This window comes from Tachypleus tridentatus, chromosome 3, assembly GCF_004210375.1.
Source record: "Tachypleus tridentatus isolate NWPU-2018 chromosome 3, ASM421037v1, whole genome shotgun sequence".
In the NCBI taxonomy this organism is placed as follows: Eukaryota; Metazoa; Arthropoda; class Merostomata; order Xiphosura; family Limulidae; genus Tachypleus; species Tachypleus tridentatus.
The window spans coordinates 42,430,692-42,449,219 of record NC_134827.1 but is presented as its reverse complement, the minus strand read 5'-3'; the positions used below and the strand labels follow the sequence as shown (position 1 = coordinate 42,449,219).

Below are 18,528 nucleotides of genomic sequence, written 5' to 3'. Positions count from 1 at the left end.
GAAACAGACAAGCCAGCAGTAATTCTCAGTATCCCCCAAAACTCCATTGTTTCCTTGACACTTGTATATAATTTCAACTTGCACTATTTTGTCTTACAATTTCACTCCTGATGTTATGGTCGAATCATGTACCGTATATCCACTGAATTAAAAATGAATTTAATTATGTATCTCTTTTAACGTCGGGTGTTATTTATTTATGTTGAACAAATAATGTTTGTTGATGTGTACGGTTGAACTATTTATATATCATAGCTGAGTCTTTCTCTGCTTTATGCCTTATAATTTTGCCTTAAAATTCTAAATGTACAATAAATATGTTATGACTTATATATGTATATATTAACAATCCTATATGTACAATAAGTATATTGTGACTTATATATGTATACATTAACAAATATATATGCACAATAAGTATTTGTTACTTATACATCTATGCATTAACAATTATATATGTATCATAAGTACGTTGTGAATAACATATATTATAAAAATTTCAGATTATTAATTAATCTTGAGAATGCCGCAACGACGAAACGTTGGTTAAAATAAAATACAGAAAATATGTAAAGGTCTTTTTTTCTGAACATTTTATCTAAAGGTTGGTTCACCAATATCGTTGATCCTCCATTTTTTCTGAACATTTTATCTAAAGGTTGGTTCACCAATATCGTTGATCCTCCATTTTTTTCTGAACATTTAATCTAAAGGTTGGTTCACCAATATCGTTGATCCTCCATTTTTCTGAACATTTTATCTAAAGGTTGGTTCACCAATATCGTTGATCCTCCATTTTTTTCTGAACATTTTATCTAAAGGTTGGTTCACCAATATCGTTCATCCTCCATTTTTTCTGAACATTTTCTCTAAAGGTTGGTTCACCAATATCGTTGATCCTCCATTTTTTCTGAACATTTTATCTAAAGGTTAGTTCACCAATATCGTTGATCCTCCACATTATGTACAAGTTTTATTCTTTACTGCCACATGTCATTTGGTCATTCCAAAGGTGCTCTCCGATAGTACAGCGGTAAGTCTACAGATTTACAACGCTAAAATCAGGGGTTCGATTTCCTTCGGTGGGCTCAGCAGATAGCCTGATGTGGCTTTGCTTTATAAAAAAAACACAAAAACACACGTTCCAAAGGTGAAGATGTCTTCATTTCACAACTTCCTTTGCTACCAAGATATTATTCTTTTGAATTTAGAAGGCTTCAGACCTCAGTTACAACTTGTTTTGCAATTTCAGTTCATAAGACTCAATATTAAAGTTTAAATGTTCCTAACTTGTTCCTAAAGCAGCCATACTTTTCATACGGTCAATTCTGTATAAAATAAATGTTCAAAGGTTGGATCTCATCAGAATCTGTTTATATTATCAGAAAGAGAAAGAATGGCCATTGCATTATATCAAGATGCTTTAATTATAGTGTAATTTTTTCTTAATCAAAAGTTAGAAGTAAAATTGAAATGTTACGACTATTATTAAATACAAGCTATGTCAGATGTTGTCCTAATCACATACAGTAAAATTATAAAAGGATGAGAAAGAAAAGGCTTTTTAGAAAAACAATGGAGAGTCATGAAAAAAAAAGCACTAGATAATTTCTTGGTAAATGTAAGCCTCTGTTTTGGCATGGGCAAAAACAACTTTAAAAAATTTACAAGTGCCGTGCAGAAATGGAAATTTGAATTTTGTTTTAATTTTTATTTGCGATTTACACTAAATAAAAGACACAAAATGATAAAATATCAATTCTAAATAATTTAAAAATAAAAATTGTAGAAATAAAAATATAATTAAACTTTAGAATGCTTTGCAGACGTGCGCACTATATCTGAAAAACGCTCACCGCTATGAAAATAAAATTGGTGGTATGGTTTTTTCTTAACGAATGTATAAATGAAATACGTGACTTGTGAGTCATGCGTTCTCTATTTTTTTTAAAGTGTTTCTAACAACAAACTTCTGATACATTACAACCCAGTGTGGCCAGATGGTAAGGGCAGTGGTTCTGATCTCCGTCCCACCAACTTTGTGTTTTCAGCCGTTGGATAGCCCACAAGATGGGTGGTGATGACTAGCTGTCTTCATTTTAGATTTTCTCTGTTAAATTTGGAACGGCTAGTGCAGGTAGCCCTCGTTTATCTTTGCACGAAATTAAGACAAACAAACCAATCCATTCCTTTTTTTATTGAATAAGTGAGTATTTGAATGATGTATGTTTGTTTTTTGAATTATGCGCAAAGCTACTCGAGGGCTATCTGCGCTAGCCGTCCATAATTTAGCAGTGTAAGACTAGAAGGAAGGCAGCTAGTCATCACCACTCACCGCTAATTCTTTAGCTACTCTTCTACCAACGAATAGTGGGATTGACCGTAACATCATAACGCCCCCACGGCTAATAGGGCGAGCATGTTTGATTGCGACCAGGATTCAAACCCGGATTACGAGTCGAACGCCTTAACACATTTGGCCATGCCGGGCCTTTGAAAGAAGTAAATTATAGAGATTGTTGTTTTTTTTATAAGTGTATGTTTGAAATAAATTAATTGTACCTCGAGATTATTTAGTAAGACTATATTTGAAATAAAAATTAGAATTCTTTGTTTCTTTTTGAATAATTGGATATTTAACATAACAGTACTATTGATCATTGGTTTTAATTAAGATTATTTAGAATGATCAAATTCTGACTAGTAGGTGTTAATTAGCGTAAACGTATATAAAATGTATTAATTAAATTCTTATGTGATATCTTTACTATTTAGAACAACAGAATACTGGTTTAGGAGTTCTTTAAATAAATATATACTTCGCTCTCACTTAATTCATCACTAATATTCCAGTAGATTTTAAAAAGTAGAAAGGTCTTTTCTCTTGAGATGTTTAATTCATAAAACGCTATTTTTCAAATCCTTTGAAAACTTTATAGTGCAAGATGTTATTCGAATAACAGATCCTTACTCATGTGCCTTCTACCCTTTCATACACTTTATAATTCTCAACAAAAACTCGAAAATATTCACAGTTTATGTGAATGTTATAAGTAGAAATACCAAGTTACAGTTTATTTTCCTTCGTAAATACAAATGTCCTACAATGGTATGTTAACCTTAGTAATCTTAAAGAATTATTAGAATAAATACAAATTAAGTGTTCAACAATGCTTCAGTTTCGCAGAGATGATTAAGAGAATAAGTACAAAAACATGATATATAATAACATTATTTTTATTACTAGAGAAACATAATGTTATCATATGCCATCTACAAAAAAGATGGTATATAATAACATTATCTTTATTACTTAAAAAAACATAATGTTATTATAGGTCATCCACAAAAAAAAAAGATGATATATCATAACATTATATTTATTACTTGAGAAACAAATGAATAGTACCAGTTTCTTCGGTGTCAGAAGAATCAACTTTAACCTCAGTCACACTTCCAATATCGATAGTAGAGGAATAGGTGAGAGCTTCTCGAAAGGTGTTGATGACATTTTCATCTGAGGTGTCAGTAGTCACCACTAATAACGGATATAAAGTATTGTCATTAAGCAGCACAATAAAATATGTTTCAATTCAAAATTACCAAAACTGTTACTGAGATTGAAAACTAATATCATTTTATTCACAATAAACATTTGTTCTCTCAATTCCATGATAAAATGTTGTTTAACGTGAAGAAATAATTATAGTTTACATGTGGATCCAGAGTTATGAGGATGATCTGGTAAATATCATTCTTTCTTCAAAGGGTTCGTGCATATAAATACTTTAAGTTTGCCTCGAGTTCGTATCACACCTCTGTTAGTCTGCTAAATTCCCTGAAAATATGTAATAATACATTGAGAATGCATTTGTCTTGAAGCATGTGATACTATAATAAGCCATCGTTCTTTGCTAGAAAATCATAAACTAAACTTCTTTCTACTGATGTAGTGATCCAAGATAAGTTTTATTAATGTCTACATACTCTTGACAATACAGACCCGCAAATTTAAACTTCATAAAAGTTGTTTTGATTTTAATAATGGATTATCCGTAATTAATTTACGCAAATTTCGAAAATAATATTGATTTTTTTTCTATCACGTAAGGAATATTTTTACAAATACAGAAATAAAAAATCTTAGATTACAGTATTTTTTCTTTTGCCACAATGAACGTTTTATATTACAAGGTTTGTTAATAAAAATACAAACAAACTGAAGAAACTGGAAGAACATTGATGTCAAACGAATAAGCGTCTTTATTCACCCTGATTTTTTGTGAAATCAACATATTTTACACAAAAACTAAATGTTGTGACTTTCCTTTGTGTATTATGTCTGGATAATCTCGTTTCAATGATCAACTTAATCAGCCATCATGATGATGTTCCACCTTCCCTGATACCTCCTCTTAATTTCCCTGATGTCTTGATGAATGATGAAACCTTCCCCTTGTTCTTCGCTTATGGTACCGACGTGTTTAAGGAAAGAGTCAATGTGAGTGTACAAAATGAACTTTCAAGCTCATTTTACATCCAACTCTATGAATTTTATCGTGTATGTTACTGACAATATTTTCATAATTTGGGTTTTTGTTGTTTTCTATAAATTTGTCAATAACATCTTTAAAGGTAATCCAAGCTTCTTTTTCAACATTCCTCACCATCATTTCAAACTGTTCATCCAAAGTCAGTTTTCTAATCTGAGGCCCAATAAAAGCAAATCTATTGTTTAAATTTCGATTCTGAAAGAGATGGAAATTGCCCACATAGATATTTGAAATAGCCGTCTTCTTTGTCTGTGACTTTTAGAGGCTGCTTCATCAAGCCCAGTTTTATGCCAAGTGGAGGTAGTAGGACTTTCTTTGTGTCGACCACACTTCATGTTCAATAGTTTTCTATCCTGGTGTCCGGGTGGCCATTATTTTTTTATCCAGTGCTGATATCGTGTTCTTTTGTCCCATTCACACAAAGAAACAGGTTAACTTTGTATAACAGGATTGTTGACCAAACAATATACAAAGAATTTTTAAGTCCCCACAAAGCAGCCAACCATGTTTTGTGTTCGATTTTATTAAGAAGTTAGAAACAAATTTACACAACCTCTTGTTGCCACAGCGACAAATAAATAATATTAAAAATAATGTCACAAACAAATAATATGTATCAAACCACGCCATGTGGCCTGTTAAACGTTTATATAAAAGCAGTGTGTTTCTTGTGAATTCTAGAACGATCGATAAATCCATCACGTCGCAATTGGCCTAGATAACCAGCGATTGACAAAATTTTAAGCATAACAAAATGTGAATCTGTTTAATTGAAAATGATTGGCTTCTGTTAAAGTACACATGGCATTTTGTGAAATATATGTACGTGATAGAGAAAAATGATATCACTTTCGAATTCAGCGTTTAGGAATTACTGTAAACATATAAAAAAAACACTAGAACCATCGCAAGCTTCTTTAATAGACCAAATCCGTTTTAAATATTCACTGAACAAGAAACATTAATTTTAGAATGGTTTAAATATTTTATATCTAAGACGTAACATAAGACTGAAACATCTTATTTAAATATATAATACTTGGAATAATAACTGAAGTTTATAAGGAAGACAATTACTACGGATATGCAAACCATCTAACGCATGAAAAATAACTATTAGATTATAATCAGCCGGTGTAAGGCCTATAAATATACAGAAAGTCATATTATACCTACAAGTACGGATATGCAAACCATCTAACGCATGAGAAATAACTATTAGATTATAATCAGCTGATGTAAGGCCTATAAATATACAGAAAGTCATATTATACCAAGAAGTAGTAGTTTGAATTTCAATTAATACAAACCAATTGCTCATAATTAATAATATCAAAAATCTTTTTTAACAAAGGCGTTTCGGAATTTCTTTAAATTACATCATCAGTGTTGTTTGTTTGTTTTTGACGCAAAGCTACACGAGGGTTATTTGCGTTAGTCGTCCCTAATTCAGCAGTGTAAGACTAGAGGGAAGGCAGCTAGTCATCACCACCCACCGCCAACTCTTGGACTACTCTTTACCAACAAATAGTATGATTGACCGTAACATTATAACGCCCCACGGATGAAAGGGCGAGCATGTTTAATGCGACGGGGATTCGAACCCGCAATCCTCAGATTAATTATTATAAAAGTAGAATAACATAACAAACAAGAAGTTTCTTCTATTGTCTATTCTTTACTACAGCTATGTTTTTAGTGGTTATAGTACTATAGAAGTTAAATGAGATAACACACAAGGAGTTTCTTCCATTGTTGTCAACTTCCTGCGGCTATGTTTCTCGTAATTATATTATTATAAAAGTAGAATAAGCTAACACACAAGGAGTTTCTTTCATTGTTGTCTGCTTCCTGCGGCTATGTTTCTAGTAATTATATTATTATAAAAGTAGAATAAGCTAACACACAAGGAGTTTCTTCCATTGTTGTCTGCTCCCTGCGGCTACGTTTCTAGTAATTATATTATTATAAAAGTAGAATGAGGTAACACACAAGGAGTTTCTTCCATTGTTGTCTGCTTCCTGCGGCTATGTTTCTAGTAATTATATTATTATAAAAGTAGAATAAGCTAACACACAAGGAGTTTCTTCCATTGTTGTCTGCTTCCTGCAGCTATGTTTCTAGTAATTATATTATTATAAAAGTAGAATAAGCTAACACACAAGGAGTTTCTTCCATTGTTGTCTGCTTCCTGAGGCTATGTTTCTAGTAATTATATTATTACAAAAGTAGAATGAGGTAACACACAAGGAGTTTCTTTCATTGTTGTCTGCTTCCTGAGGCTATGTTTCCAGTAATTATATTATTACAAAAGTAGAATGAGGTAACACACAAGGAGTTTCTTTCATTGTTGTCTGCTTACCGCTCCTAGGTAATATACTTCACGAACTCATGCCTAAATTATCTGGTGAATCGATTATTTTTCAAAAGCTTTCTCGTTGCTGGAAAAACTAAACGTCAAAGGCATTTGGCTATTAAGAATTTGTAGCACCAATATTTAACAGTTTATTGTGTAGCCAAGGCAACCATAAGATAATTTGATGTAGCTATGTTGTACGGCAGACATAAGAGGGTCGAATCAATATTTAAGACAAAATATAGCGTTTTGAATGCGTGATAACTTTTATTTTACAGACATCACCACGTAGTAAATAAACCATTGTAATTGAGTCTAACTATTATTATTTAAATAATTTCACAACTCTTCTAGCAGAATTTATTAAATAAATGTCTTCTACACGCATCCTATGATGTTCACTAAACAAATAGAGCATTTCGAAAGTTACGCGTCGAGTACTTAAATAACTGAACATCGAATATAAGCCGTTATTTGTAAATATTAGATGAGATTCATTACAGTGAAGACATAAAAGCGTAATTTAGGAGAAAAGTATTAAATGCAACTGTATAATTGGTGTTTTCACTCTGTTCTGTTACAGAGTTATATTTGACGAGTCAGAATAAACAAACAAGGTAAACAACAGAAGTTAAAAACATTATGGTTATTAGACCTTTATTTTTAAACAAATGATACCACTAAAAGAAGATAACATGTATTCCTATTGTACAAATACTTTCATAAAGAGAATAGAATATCAACAACATAATAATGTTTATCTCACTAGGCCCAACTTTACATCACGAAACACAATGAAAAATTATGCCAATATCTTTTTTTTATGTTATAATGTGACATATATCTATTGTACAAGTACCTCTTGAAGGTCTATTGTAACATCTATCTATTGTACAAGTACCTCTTGAAGGTCTATTGTGACATCTATCTATTGTACAAGTACCTCTTGAAGGTCTATTGTGAAAACTATCTATCTATTGTACAAGTACCTCTTGAAGGTCTATTGTGACATCTATCTATTGTACAAGTACCTCTTGAAGGTCTATTGTGAAAACTATCTATCTATTCTACAAGTACCTCTTGAAGGTCTATTGTGAAAACTATCTATCTATTGTACAAGTACCTCTTGAAGGTCTATTGTGAAAACTATCTATCTATTCTACAAGTACCTCTTGAAGGTCTATTGTGAAAACTATCTATCTATTGTACAAGTACCTCTTGAAGGTCTATTGTGACATCTATCTATTCAACAAGTACCTCTTGAAGGTCTATTGTGAAAACTATCTATCTATTGTACAAGTACCTCTTGAAGGTCTATTGTGACATCTATCTATTGTACAAGTACCTCTTGAAGGTCTATTGTGAAAACTATCTATCTATTGTACAAGTACCTCTTGAAGGTCTATTGTGAAAACTATCTATCTATTGTACAAGTACCTCTTGAAGGTCTATTGTGAAAACTATCTATCTATTGTACAAGTACCTCTTGAAGGTCTATTGTGAAAACTATATATCTATTCTACAAGTACCTCTTGTAGGTCTATTGTGAAAACTATCTATCTATTTTACAACTACCTTCTTAAGGTATATTATGACATCTGTCTATTTTACAACTACATTTTTATGGTATATTGCAACATCTATTTTATTACGACATTTTTTATGGTATAATGTGACATCTATCTATCTATCTTTTCATTATATAATGTGACATTATCTCTCTATTATGCTACTACCTTTTTGATGGTAAAACGTGACATCTAACTATCTATCTATCTTCTGACTATATATTTATTACATATTGTGACAACTATATATCCATTTTACTTCTACCTTTCTATGGTATATTGTGTCTATCTTGTCACTACTTCTTCATTACATAATGTGACATCTATCTATGTATTTTGCTGCTACATTACGATGATATATTGTGACATCTATCTATATATCTTGTTACTACATTTTCATTATATAATGTGACATCTACATATCTATTTTACTTCTACCTTTTTATGGTATAATGTGAAATCTATCTATTTTGTTACTAGATTTTTATTATATAACGTTACATCATGTCAGTAACAAAAAGATTACAATTCTAACATTAAACTAAATTCGTTTTATTATATATATGTCACTATAATGAGCTTAGCTCATAGATTGTTTAGGGCTAGTACGCATAATGATATTTGGTTAAATTGACTCTCTATTGTAAAAACACCAGTATAGAGTTGAAAGTCGTTTGAATTCTCGTTCTTATAATTGGTAGATGACCATTATTTCACGAATTCTTGTGTTTTTACAACTTGAAGTTGACAATTATTTCATGAATTCTTGTGTTTTTACAATTGGTAGTTGAACATAATTCCACGAATTCTTGTGTTTTTACAACTTGTAGTTGACTATTATTTCACGAATTCTTGTGTTTTTACAATTGGTAGTTGAACATAATTCCACGAATGCTTGTGTTTTTACAACTTGTAGTTGAACATAATTCCACGAATGCTTGTGTTTTTACAACTTGTAGTTCAACATAACTCCACGAATTCTTATGTTTTTACAATTGGTAGTTGAACATAATTCCACGAATTCTTGTGTTTTTTTACAATTGGTAGTTGACCATCATTTCATGAATTATTATGTTTTTACAACTTGTAGTTGAACATAATTTTATGAATTATTGTGTTTTTACAATTTGTAGTTGGCCGTCATTTCAACCAATCTTCATTGTAATGTAAGCCACATCGGATTCTCTGCTGCGTCCACCGAGGAGACTCGAACCACTGATTTTACTGTTGTAAATCCGTAGACTTACCGCTGTACTAGTGGGGGCTTCACTGTAATGAGCTTATTTATACCTAACTGCGGATCTTCTAAAATAGATATTTACACACATTTCTTGCTTTGTAGAATATCACAAAGTTAAAATGAATGACGTATAATTATCACACACTGACACAAGTATATGAAGCTGTTGAATTAAACACAAGAAGTAGCACATTGTGTAACATAACGTTTTATATTAATACACATATTATTTTAATATTTTGATTATAATAGCAATGTTAAAATGCAAAGAAAGGTAAAACAGTGAAATAACGAATTATGGTTCTTATATCAGTGAAATATCGTATTCATAGCACAGTTGATTGTCTTGGTTGCAAGTCAAACCTTAGTAAGATAAATGTTAAAACGTAAGCTAGAACTTCAAGAAAAACGTTTTAAAACAAAAGTAATATTAAAGACAAAAAATCAAGAGCGTGTTCTAAATTTTATAAACTTGTCTTAATTTGTCATTTAAGTAAGCTTTAAATACGTACTTACCAACGTGAATAGGCTTAGCATAAATGGGCACCTTTAAGAGTAAGAATGCTATTCCAACAAACCGTATCTTCAACCACTTCTGAATTTTGGCCATCTCTAGCAAATAAATTCAAATATTTTAGAAGTACGTGCAATATTATGAAAAGCAAATGAATACAAGATGCTTCCAAATCTTATTTAACATAAATTTTATTTTTATGTTAATGTGTGAAGTTTGAAGGAAAAAATATGTTGGACAGAAATCCGATAACAGCCTTGTTCCTTGCTCAAACAATTTATATAAATCTATTAAACTCTTTTGATGCATTAAGAGAACCAGAGTTTAGCACTTTAGGAATTTTATTATTTACAGGTGATGATGTAATACAATACAGTTTTTATAAAAAAGATTAAATTTTAGTTGAACAATTTCTTACAGCTCTGTGACTTACATTTAATAATTAAGTATTAAGAAAACAGTCTAGTGATTTTGCACACTGCGTAAGTTTATATTAGAAAACTTGCATCAGTAGCACATATAATGGAAACTGAAAAAATGTATCTTAGGAGGCTGGTCATCACGAATTTCAAAGAAGCTTCAATAGAACTTAGTTCAGAGTGTGCTGGGAAGCTAGCGGTAGGGTAAATAGGATGTTAGGTTCTATCTGCAGAAATATTGAATAAAAGTCTAACGAGGTTATAATTTCATTGTATAGGTCATTGGTTAGGCCACGTTTGGAATGCTGTGTTCAGTCTTGGACTCCTTACCTTAGGAAATACATTGAATTGTTGGAAAAGGTTTAGAGAAGTGTGACTAGAATGGTGCCTGTGATGGAGGTGTTGTCATATTAGGGACTGAAATCTCTCAAATTGTTTTCTCTTGAAAGAGAAGAGCTATGGGGATCTGATTAAGGTATTTAAGACCGTACAGAAAATTGATAGTGTTGTTACATAATCTGTTTTATATTTAGCAGTGAGAATAATAGGACTAGGGGACACAAATGTGAATTTTGACAGGGTAGGAGTCATCTTTAGGTAAAATAGTTTTATATTCCAACAGGATGATTAAACATCGGAATGAGTTGCCTTCAAATGTTATAGAGGGAGTAAATTTAAATTTGTTTTAGAGCTTGATGTTAAGAATATTGAGATAAGTGCTGCCACCTGTAGTTAGGAATTTTTTTTTTTGTACATGTGCTCTCAATGAATAAACACGTATCAACACTTGATACATATATAAATGATAAGGATTGGCTTTAAGGTTTCTTGTTTGTTTAATTTAGTTAAGAATGAAGAACAGTCGAGATGAACCAACAGATCTCGTGTTGTCCCAAAATATTATGTTATAACCAACAGATAAACCAGTAATAAGAATAGATTTAGGTCCAACACTATTCACATCATTCACAGAATGTTTCAGATCCATCTATTTAGAAATACTAAACACATAAATACAAAGAGATTGTTTACTAAACCTCTATTTAACACACAATATTCAGAGGATTGCTTCTGAATAATTGATACTTTCTTATATAAAAGATGAAAGTAAGCAAATCATATTTCTACGCTTCTGGAAGAACCAACCATGACAACTGCAATAACACAAACACGAGAAATGTAGCATAAATATTGCCCAGCAGTGTCTGTTAACATCAGCAGAAAATATGGTTCAATATTACTCAGCAGTGTCTGTTAACATTAGCAAGAAATATAGTTAAATATTACTCAACAGTGTCTGTTAATATTAGCAAGAAATGTGGTTAAATATTACTCAACAGTGTCTGTTAATATTAGCAAGAAATGTGATTAAATCCTTGTCAGCAGTGTCTGTTAACATTAGCAAGAAATGTGGTTAAATATTACTCAGCAATGTCTGTTACCATTAGCAGGTGTTTGTAATCATTTGAGTCGTCCTCTAGTACCTCACGATTTGGTCTGAAATCCTATGAAAGTAACAACCGGGTTTCAATATTTGTCTTGGACTCAACACAGATAGCCCATTTTGTAACTTTAGGCTTAAAAACAAATAAGAGCGGTTTTAAGCTTCTGAATGATAAGTGGGAGCATGAGAGAAACTGACCACTTTACAGTATAATGTGAGGATTTACATTAAGCAAGGAATATTATAATGTAAGAAAAACTATAAATCGAATCATAACACAAAGGAATAAAAACATTACTGTTATTAGAATTAGCTACTTAGAAAACTTTGGTTATTTGTAGAACGGAAAATTACATGTCTGATAAATACATTCTTACAGTGACCAAGTGACACGATAATAGGAAAGCTGAACTATTGTGCATATTTTTATATATGCCTAAATACATTGATGAATATGAAAAATAAGAAGCTTTGAATTAAAGTAATGAGTGAATACTTGATAGTCCATCACTTATTAACACGAATGTGAATTATATAATTCTCTAATAAAGTATATTAGAATGTGGTATATCCTCGGTAAAGGTAAATCAAATAATGTGTGGCTGTTATTAAAAACCTGAGAAATTACATAAATTGTAATATTATTGGGGTAAGTTCCAAAGAATGTCACTAGATGGTAATAGTTTTGTAGAACGCCACAGAAAAGTGAATAGTTCATACTATATCAATCAGAGGGTGTGATAATATATTAATTATGTAACACTGACTTTATCCCTTCCAGCCGTGGGGGCGTTATAATGTGACGGTCAATCCCACTATTCGTTGGTAAAAGAGTAGCCCAAGAGTTGGCGGTGGGTGGTGATGACTAGCTGCCTTCCCTCTAGTCTTACACTGCTAAATTAGGGACGGCTAGCACAGATAGCCCTCGAGTAGCTTTGTGCGAATTCAAAAACAAACAAACAAACACTGACTTTATTGGATAGTCATGTATTTTGATTATAATATTAATATGTTAATTGACATTTTTCTGTACCATATTATAAAAATATTTTTTTTTAATTATACGTTAAAATTATTCATAAAATAATGTACTTAAATTATTTACCCAACGGATTTCTAAAAACTCAGCCTCTAATTACAAAAGTTGTGTTATAACGAATTTTGTTTATATATATTCGTTGCGAAATCTAGAAAACAAATTTTATTTCTGTACAATTGCCATGGTCAAACTTTCTTGTATTTTGATAAATGTCCATATAGTACAAGAGTAAATGAAGTAAACATTTTTAGGATTAGTCGAGTTTATTCAACTATAACTTTTTAGTCTTTTTAGTGGGTTTGAATGACCAGGGTGAGGACATAAACTACTGTGCACCTTTTTAAAAAAAACAACAAATGTACAAGGTATTTCACGGTTATTATATTCAATAATTTTTAAATCCACGTAATTCTTAAAATGAAATGTTAAAAAGTATACAAAATCAAGAGTTTTCAATAGAATTAACATTTGAAAGATCAACATAATGATCGGAAATCTTCTGTACACAAAACTGTGTTCAATTGTGAAAGTAATGTTTTTCGTAACGAGATTTTCTGTTACACATAATCATAATTAAGGAAAATACACAACAGCAATTTATACTTTGCCAAATGACAATTTGTATCCAAGTATCGTATATTCTAAACATATTAAATACTATATATTTTTTGTAAAATAACTCAAATCACAAAAGTAATGCACCAAAACAATTCTTTCACTTGTTAACTGTAATAAATAAGTACGTAACTTGTGCCTCTTTACGTTTCGAAAACTGTAACTCTTTATGTAAAACGTTTTATTTTGAAATAAAAGTACTAAAACCTTTGCTAGATTGTTGATACACCAATACAGTAAGATACGAATAACTAGAACATTTTTAAACTCACAAACTTTGTAATTTAGCAGTATAATTTTATGTTCTAAACTGAATAAAAATAACAAATGAAAGACTAGTTCATTTGTCAAAACACTAAAAAAAATATATAAAGGTAGTTACTTCGTCTTGTGACATAACCCATAGTTTAAATTACATGGACAACAGATTAAGAACTCTAGACACGTTCCTTCACGTGTATTATAATTCAAGTAAATTGCGTGAACCCCTTTGTAACTATTTTAATTTTTATAATTCCTTATAGCTAAAGTATGGTGCAAGATTAGGCGTACGTTCGTTTAAAGTTCGGTTTACATAATTTATTACGACCATGATTTTACCAGTACAGGTATCGTGGAGTTTAGTTTAGTTTAATTATGGTAAACACTAAGGTTCGTATTTCGATATGTATAAATCAAACAGTAACATTTATTACCTCGTTAAAAATGGTTGTCAGAAAAGTTTTTATATCCATTATTTTTCACACGATAACCGTGCTTTGTTATTTATTGCCTTGCTTTGAAACCATATGAGAGTGCGTGGGTAAATTCAAGCCCCTGAGTTCCTTGTGCTCCAAAGTGTCCATTTTTTCTCTTTCATAAAAAATACGTCAACAACCATGAAAATATACACCATGGCTTTCTCAGCTCGAGTTATTGTAGTAAAAATAAAATAGGATATTTCATCTTAAAATCAGTTTTAAATCAGGTTAAATTTTACCCGAGAGGCAACTCACAATCCCCATAGTTTCTGTTAACACACACTCAAACTAAACAAAAGAGTGTATTCGATATTTGAAAAGTAATATTTTGTCAGTAAACTCCTACCCTTTTAATATCGGTAATATATTACCGTTTGTAACCATAACAGTTCTTTATTGTTGACTATTTTAATTACATAAGAATGTCTTATCGTTTCATTGTTATGATACAATGAGAATGTCTTATCGTTTTATTGTTATGATACAAAGAGAATGTTTTATCGTTTCATCGTTATGATACAATAACAATGTCTTATCGTTTCATCGTTATTATACAATAAGAATGTCTTATCGTTAATAACAATGTCTTATCGTTTAATGAAACGATATTATACAATAAGAATGACTTATCGTTTCACTGTTATCATACTATAAGACTGTCCTTTTAAAACCTTTTAAATACACATCGTCTCTACTTTCTTATAAAACCATAGATATTTCATGTAACTTTTTCATATCTACATTGTCACTATAACCGTGTTATTTCATGTTTTTACTTGATACTTCTCTGTTATGAAAAATATTAATAAAAAAACTAGAAAACAACAACATTTTGATCAAAATAGTTTAAATAAGCGAAATTTTCTGTTGTTTTTATTTGTAAAAAACAGACAAAACTTTATAATGTTCTGTAACATACTATCTTGTATTTGAGCTCAGCTTTTTTATCTAATTAAAAAACTGAAAAACATTTTCTTACCTGTAGATGGAAGTTCTTTTCCGTCTTTGTTTATTAGTGTTTATGGTAACACCACTGTTTACACTTTTATGGGCACTTTTCTCACACAAGAACGAACGAACAAGTAATCGATGTGGGCAGTGACAATAAAGGCGGTTGTAGGTGTACACGCTAGGTAGACCTATCGCCAGAGTTTCTAATATTTTGTCATCTTGTTCGTTTGGAAACTGCATACACTAGTAATGATGTTTCGGTCAGTCAAATTATTGATGTAGATTCTTGTAGAAACCTGGAGAATTACCAATACTGTTCAGGTCCTAATATATTGTCCCAACAAGTAACAGGACGTGACATAAAATAAATTCAAACAAGAACTTGGAAAATAACTAGGGTAAACAGAGAACAAAAAACTAAAGGGACTCTCATTAGAGTGCATACCTCCGACATGCAGCCTTGTTCATATTCGGCCCTGAAAAAATACGCAAATCTATCTAAATGTAATTCTTGATGAAGTCTGACAATGAAAAATAATATTCTAAATATGTCTACAAGTTTCGTCAAAATTCGATTATTTTGACTGAATTATAGAACACAAATAGTGTATTGTTTTTGAATTTCGCACAAAGCTACTCAAGGGCTATCTGCGCTAGCCGTCGCTAATTTAGCAGTGTAAGACTAGGGGAAAGAAGCTAGTCATCACCACTCACCGCCAACTCTTGGGGCTACTCTTTTACCAACGAGTAGTGGGATTGACCGTCACATTATAACGCCCCCACGGCTGAAAGGGTGAGCATGTTTGGCGCGACGAGGATGCGAACCCGCGATACTCAGATTCAGCCTTAATACGCTTGGTCATGCCGGGCCTACACAAATAGTGTAAAAAAATTATTCTTTGTTTTAACACATAGGGATTTTTTTTAATTTTAGTGACTTTATTGTGATCTTGGTCTTTAACCTTGACCTTTCAAGACAACTCACTTCTAAGTTTGATCATAGTCAAAGGTAAATCAACTTTCTATTTAACCATTTTGAGAAATCATGTTGTGAAATACACACAGGGATAAAATATAATATCCGTCAACTCACGTGACGGACGTAAAAAATATGGAAGTGGCACCTGTAGATGTGAGAAATAGATAGTATTCATTTGTGTTCATTGTACATTAAAAAAATGAAAACATCTTGTCAGATACAAACACATTTAAACTACTAAACATATAATAGGAAACATTTATTAAACGTTTCGGAATCCTCACACTTCCATCATAGGTAATACAGAGGTACATAAGATATTTGTAATTACAACATTAGTATATATAAATAATTACTAAACAATAGCCCCCCAGGGGTTCAGCGGTATGTCTGCGGACTTACAACGCTAAAATCCGGCTTTCGATACTCGTAGTAGGCAGAGCACGGATAGCCCATTGTGAAGCTTTGTGCTTAATTCAAAACAAACAAACAAACCAAACAATATAAATATGAGTCGAGAAAATGTGGCACAACTGACATAGTTATGTTTCTTTGTATTTGAATTTTGCACAAAGCTAAAACAAAGACCAGGACTTCTGGAATAATGTTATTTGGACAGATGAGTTCAAAATTGAATTATTTGGACACCAGCACAGAGGACATGTTTGGCGTAAGCCAAATACAGCATTCCAGGAAAAGAACCTCATACCAACTGTGAAGCATGGAGGTGGAAGTGTCATGGTTTGAGGCTGCTTTGCTGCAGCAGGACCTGGATAGCTCACAATCATAGAATGCACCATGAATTCTACTGTGTATCAGAGGGTGCTTGAGTATCATGTGAGACCATCTGCACGAAAATTAAAGCTGAAGTGGAACTGGACCCTGCAACACGACAATGACCCAAAACATACCAGTAAATCCACCAAGGACTGGTTGAAAACTAAGAAATGGAGAGTCCTGGAATGGCCGAGTCAAAGCCCAGATCTTAATCCCATTGAGATGCTGTGGGGGTGACTTCAAATGGGCTGTACATGCAAGAAACCTCTCAAACATCTCACAGCTAAAAGACTCTCTGCAAACTTTCTTCAGAACAATGTCAGAGACTGGTAGATGGCTACAAGAAGCGTCTCACTGCCGTTATTTCTCATCCAAAGGGGGTAACACTAGCTATTAGGGGTAGGGTGTCCCTACTTTCCTCAGTTAGAATATGCATTTTTGTAGAATAACATTTACAGAAGATCTTGAAAAGTCTTTTCTTCAGTTTTAATTGTTTAGTTATATTCCTATAATCTCTCAGTATTGGTAAAATTGAGATTAAATATCTATATATCCAAAAATGTTACAAAAATACACAGACTTTCATAGGGTGTCCTAACTTTTTCACATGACTGTACATTACTATCCTTCTGTTAAATATATAAATATATATATACAAGTATTATGCTCATTGTGAAGGTTAAACGACAATAGTACTAGTTCTTTTCTTGCCTTATTTGATGGTTAATGCTGTGCTTTGTAGCAGTATGTGACATTGTATCTGCAGTATGACTTGAAGATTTAAACACAACTGTGAACTACGAGTCACAGCCTTAGCAATACCTGTACGTGTAAAGTAAGTTAGTAACAGCAGCACTAAAACTGTTTTCAGTCTTTAAATATTACAATTTACAGAAACTTTCACGTTATATGTAACTAAACAGTAAGTTGTTAGGACTTAAATCTACAAAATACGATGTATATCTAAACATTACCATCAAAAAAACTTAAAACTATAATATCCATATCTGTTATTCAGTTAAGATTTCAAAGTCTTAACGTGTTTTGTTTTTCTAATTACAGTGCTATTGTTATTTTTTATGTAACATTTGCTAGCTGGTGTTAAAAAATTGTGACTACGAAATTAACAGATATTGATTTATAAAATTATCAACCCTAATATGTCTAAGGCGAGGAAAATGGTCTGAAGCTAGAAATATTAATCTTGACAAAGGACTTTGCAGTATTTTGTTTGTTTCTTCATTAATATATTGTTTTATTTCATATCATTTGTTTTGCACTTTTATTCTTAAAATATTTCAATTCAGCAATTATATTATTAACAATAATAATT

General features: G+C 31.6%; 1 protein-coding gene across 5 annotated transcripts in view; it reads right to left on the bottom strand.

Annotated features, from left to right (window-relative positions):
• The window catches only part of LOC143246750 (ionotropic receptor 25a-like), a 56,966-nt gene extending 41,463 nt beyond the window's left edge, over positions 1–15,503 (bottom strand). For 3 of the 5 annotated variants that reach the window (XM_076493855.1, XM_076493856.1, XM_076493857.1), the window contains exons 1-3: positions 15,468–15,503; positions 10,234–10,329; positions 3,410–3,538 (exon numbers count right to left, since the gene is read on the bottom strand). In XM_076493855.1, coding sequence (XP_076349970.1) covers positions 3,410–3,538; positions 10,234–10,327 — 223 coding nt within the window. In that variant the 5' untranslated portion in view covers positions 10,328–10,329; positions 15,468–15,503. The remainder of the gene's footprint in view (positions 1–3,409; positions 3,539–10,233; positions 10,330–15,467) is intronic. The other 2 variants (XM_076493853.1, XM_076493852.1) reach the window with 1 other exon arrangement.
• Positions 15,504–18,528: the final 3,025 nt, after the last annotated feature.